The sequence below is a fragment of the Haliotis asinina genome, chromosome 6 (genome assembly GCF_037392515.1).
Source record: "Haliotis asinina isolate JCU_RB_2024 chromosome 6, JCU_Hal_asi_v2, whole genome shotgun sequence".
In the NCBI taxonomy this organism is placed as follows: Eukaryota; Metazoa; Mollusca; class Gastropoda; order Lepetellida; family Haliotidae; genus Haliotis; species Haliotis asinina.
In genome coordinates, this window is record NC_090285.1 from 65,152,324 (window position 1) to 65,157,039 (window position 4,716).

The 4,716-nt window shown below is 40.7% G+C and overlaps 1 protein-coding gene across 1 annotated transcript; it reads left to right on the forward strand.

Moving 5' to 3' along the window:
• On the forward strand, positions 1-2,548 carry LOC137286191 (cornifelin homolog). The gene is made up of 4 exons (XM_067817900.1): positions 1-33; positions 760-976; positions 1,746-1,885; positions 2,397-2,548. The coding sequence occupies exons 1-4, from the start codon at positions 1-3 to the stop codon at positions 2,502-2,504; spliced, it is 498 nt and encodes a 165-aa protein (XP_067674001.1). The 3' UTR covers positions 2,505-2,548.
• The last annotated feature ends 2,168 nt before the right edge of the window (positions 2,549-4,716 follow it).

Consider the following 4,716-nt stretch of genomic DNA (forward strand, 5'->3'; position numbering starts at 1 on the left):
ATGGCAAACAATTACATCGCCTCTCAGCCCCAGGTGAGTAGTGTTACAAGTACCTGCAGATAATTAATAATGTCTATATTATTGCATATTATGCTTTGTTTTGCAGTATGTCTTCTTATGTTACCTATAAACGCGATCTAATAATAATCATATCCATTGACCAACGTCTTGTTTACAAATGAGTCACCCACGAAATAGACTTTTTTATTTTTAAAAACAGCAGACTGGGGTTAGGATTCGTTGCTCATGCTGTAAGTAAATGGTTTGCTAGGTGAAACTCGATCATTAATTGTGGTTCTGTTGGGCATTAACCCATATGTCATGCACAAAGTTCTTTAATTGTTGAGTATCAGCCGCTGCTATTCGCCCTGGGATCAAGTAGTTACAATCTGATTTAGCTGAATCGCCAGATGATTTGACCACCCGAACTCATTAAAGAAACGTGGGTCAACTGAAATATTCTAGTTCACGGAAAGATCAGAGTTGACACTAAGTTGTTCAACCGTATTATTGTACTTAATTTGAGGGCCTTTGCTTATTTTGTGAGGCCTTTAGTAATTGTTGTTAGGTTTTGTTAATAATTCTAGTATATATCAATTTATAAATATTATTTGGGATGGGGAAACGGGAGTAACTCTTACCCAGTTGACTGTTTTTCCAACAGCAATAACATGTCTACTTCATAAATGTTGAAAATGTGGTTCACAAGGTCATATGGACATGACTTCACATGTTCGGAATAGACGTACTAATTTTCAGCCAATGGGTATGCCTACCAACCAGCCAATGGGGATGTCCACCAACCAGCCAATGGGAATGCCGATGGCACAACCAGTTGCTTTGCCAATGGTCCAGCCAATGATGAACAACCAGAGCAACACAACAGTGGTGGTAAACTCCCAGCCGTCAGGAGTAGATAACTCCTCCCGACCCTGGAGCTCTGGACTCTGTGCCTGTTGTGATAACTTTGGTATTTGTAAGTAATGAGGATTTTACGATCGCACGCTAGATTCACGTTTCTCGCTATCCAACCCGATAACACCATGGCCCCTGTTATCACGGTGATGGAATGATCTCTTTGCTCATGTGGACAAGACGTCCGATCATGGTGTAAGAGAAACCCCCTGGAGTTGTTTTCGGAGGTCCCTCATATTCATGGTACCACTGAAGAGGTTAAACATTTACACAAACTGTAACTTTCTTTTTCTTGTAAATGACCTATGAAGACACAGTCCAGCTTGGCCACGTGAACACACAATCCAGCAGGTAGCCTCCTAGGACATGTATGGTTTCTTGGTGGTCTGTTGTCATTTAACTAGGACTGACCCACGCATGAACGCCCTTTAAGACTCCAACATTCAATAACTCAGAGAAGCCCGCTCGAAAAGGATATTTCAAATTTCAACATCCAAATTTAGTTTAAATCCAAATTCTCAAAACGTCAGGATTAGCACTCTATTTCTAATCGTAAAGAGTCTAATATATTGCCCATGTTCTGTGAAATACACCCACCCCCCACCCACCGCACAGAGTTGGATTTCAGACAGTCTGTGTTGGTACACTGTTTGATCTTCTGTCACCATGGGTACAATGTGTAAAGTCCATTCCTGGTGTCTCCCACCGTGATATTGCTGGAATATTGCTAAAATCGACGTAAACCTCGACTCGCCTTTACACTCCTCCGACTTTCAGCATCACACCACAAACATTGCGTGATGTTTGTTTTGTATTGTGTTTGTTTGCAGGTATGACTGTGATGCTGTGTCCTGCGTGCTACGCCTGTCACCTGGCGGGAAAGTCTGGGGAGTTCTGCCTGGTGCCACTGTTAGTACCCGGCTGGATGATATCCCTCAGGGCCTACGTCAGGGGCAGATACCGAATCTCGGTCAGTGCGGATTTTTTTCAATTACCTATTTTTCGCACGAGTTATCAAAATAACAGCTGGAATACTAAACCATAGTGATTTCCATTGAATCCCGTGTTGAACATACGTGTCATGTATGCCAAGTGTGCATTTATCGGACATAAACTGGAGCAATGTTAGCTATGTTCCCTGAAACGTTAAAATGTCTTAAAAACACGTAAATGAACATGTTAACAATACTTCATCCCCTCACCCAAAGCATAATTATTCCATCTCCCTTTCTCCATCCCTCTCTCTCTTTCTCATACATGTTTGGGTCTGATTCAGTTTTTAGAAACAAATGTTTAATCGTGATAAGGCATTTTGGAGTTAATAGTGACCAAACTGTGTCTTCCTGTTCCAAATATTTTCAGCTCTTACCTGGGGCAAATTAATTTTTATTCGAGGGTGTAGTACACCTTTTCCTTAGTTGCATACTTTAAGGCTACTTCCTCCCATGAATTTCTATAAAACAGAAACTGTTTCCTTGCAGGGAACTCTATGTGACGACTGCATGAAAGTCACGTGCTGTTTCCAGCTCACGATGTGTCAACTGTCACGTGAAATTGACTTCATCAAAGACGGGAAGACGGCGCTGTAGTCACGAGGAACTGACATCAACAACCGGAAGAACATCTGTAGCCACGTGATGAGCGTGTACCTTGTGCTAACTGTGATAACGAAAAATAAAAGTGCTCAACACAGTCACTGTCTCTGTTATATTTTACCACAATGTGTTCGTTTCCATCAGTTTGTACCTCATGTTTGACTTCAGTTCAAACGTTTAGTAAATGACGTGTGGCAAAGAGGTCAAGGACGTTTCCGAACGTGACGTGTTGAATGTGATGGCTTATGTTGAAAGATAATAACATCAAAGATGACAGCATGCACATAGTTCCATGCACAACGCATGCCCAGAGCGCCCAAACAATCTGATTATAATTAACCCGTATAACCAAAGCTACCTGTGAAGTGCTGGAAGGTTAATGGTTACATGACACATCCGACTGGGTACTTATGTCCTTCTGGGTGAACTGAGTCAATGTTGAACAAGCTACTTGCCCAAGGTGAATCCACATGTTTTAAGTCACATTTTTGGAATTGCCTCATCGTATCGCAGATCATACAAAGCTACGATTCGTATCGTGACTCTGACAGGTCGTATTTGTGTTGGATATTGAAAAGCCCTAATGACGCTTCTGAATGAAAAAAACCCAATTATTTTGGTGGAATTGTCGATGCCATATTGATCTGTACACATCAATGCATATACCAAAAATGACTGTTAATGTTTGAATTACGAAGAATTCGCACTTGAGCGTTACTGCATAGGATTTTGCTCTCATCATTAAAAAGAACTTTTTAATCGAATGTATATATATGCGTTTAATCTCAGCATTGATCGTAAGTAAGCAATTGTTGGACAGATTGTAATTATTCATCACGTATCAATAATTTTGATGCGGTATCGCGTACTGAAGAACAACATAAAAAAGTTCCTTTTCTGTGTATATTTTCCAAACTGCTCTTCATGGCAGCTTTTATAATGAACAGATCTTGAAAGCGCAAAACTCCTAGACTGACTGGTTTCGAAATAAAGACAGTAACACCGAACACAAGGATGCTTAGTTTCCATAGGTAGACTATGCTGATAAACACTTGAAGCGTCCAACCGTGACGACAGATGTTAATGGATTTATTTTCCGTCCTATGTGCACTCAACTCACCGTCCGTCATTTATCAGACGCCTGTAATGGTATCTGATTTCAAGTAAAAGATGTCGTGTAGCTTTTCAAACATACTTGAAATAGCACTAGATTATTAGGGTTATCCTGCGCAGACTGTAACTGACCAATCAAATAACGGTTGTAACAAATGTTGCCATATTTGGAATGTTGGTCGGTGTGTGTCACTTTATATGCTTGTTATCATTTCACCATAATAACGTCCACTCGTTGTTTCCAACTATTTCATAAAAGAGTAGGCATATACAGACACATGTTAATCGCCTTACATGTTTCAAATGCTTTATTATCTCTCCAGGAACACCTTACAGGCTGTTATTACTCAATTCTGCATAATATGCAGATTTCAGTAACAGGAACGAGGAAAGATTGAACACGGTGAGAACAAAGGACAATCCAATACTGCAATAACACCCCTAAGACACATTTTATCCATGGAGATTTCTTCTCAGGACAGTCGTGGTCGGGCTGGCCGATAAGAGTTGTAAACATATCGACAGCTGACGCTGCCAGGGCAGGATTTACTCACCTTTAATCGTGAATATGATTCACGTGGAACGCTTCTTTGTTTGTAATACATATTGTTTCATGTCATAGGTGTAATATCGATCATTGGTGTGTGCCAGGTATTGCCGTTTTACGTATGTTTTGTAGTGTCTGTAGCCCGATGGCTCTTTGCCGCCGTCGTACAGCTGGAGTATTGCTAACCGTTAAACAACAAACAGACATGGTTCTCTAAGAAAACGACACCCCTTGATCATTCGTGTTTCAGTATTGTGTACTGTTGTACTGGTTGCCCCAAACAACTAATATCAGAGTGGAGTTTGTTTGACTACTATCAACAATTACACAAATCCACGCAACTATTGCTTGTTGAAGGCACTGATATTTTTACCCTCGTTCATTGGATATCAATTTCAAAGGCAAATCGTCTAATCAATTTCAACTCCGCCAGGGGTAAACAACTCTTGCTGCCTCTAGACGCACAGAGTTTATTGTGAATTTTTTTATTACGATGTAACCATTGGATGGGCTGGATGGACGGGGACACATACAAGTCACAGTAGT

Bases quoted from the DNA above. Each gene is read 5' to 3' on its own strand.
- LOC137286191 (XM_067817900.1), top strand. From the start codon at position 1: ATGGCAAACAATTACATCGCCTCTCAGCCCCAG. The intron at 34-759 runs GTGAGTAGTGTT...ACTAATTTTCAG, and splicing joins ACATCGCCTCTCAGCCCCAG to CCAATGGGTATGCCTACCAA. The intron at 977-1,745 runs GTAAGTAATGAG...GTTTGTTTGCAG, and splicing joins TTGTGATAACTTTGGTATTT to GTATGACTGTGATGCTGTGT.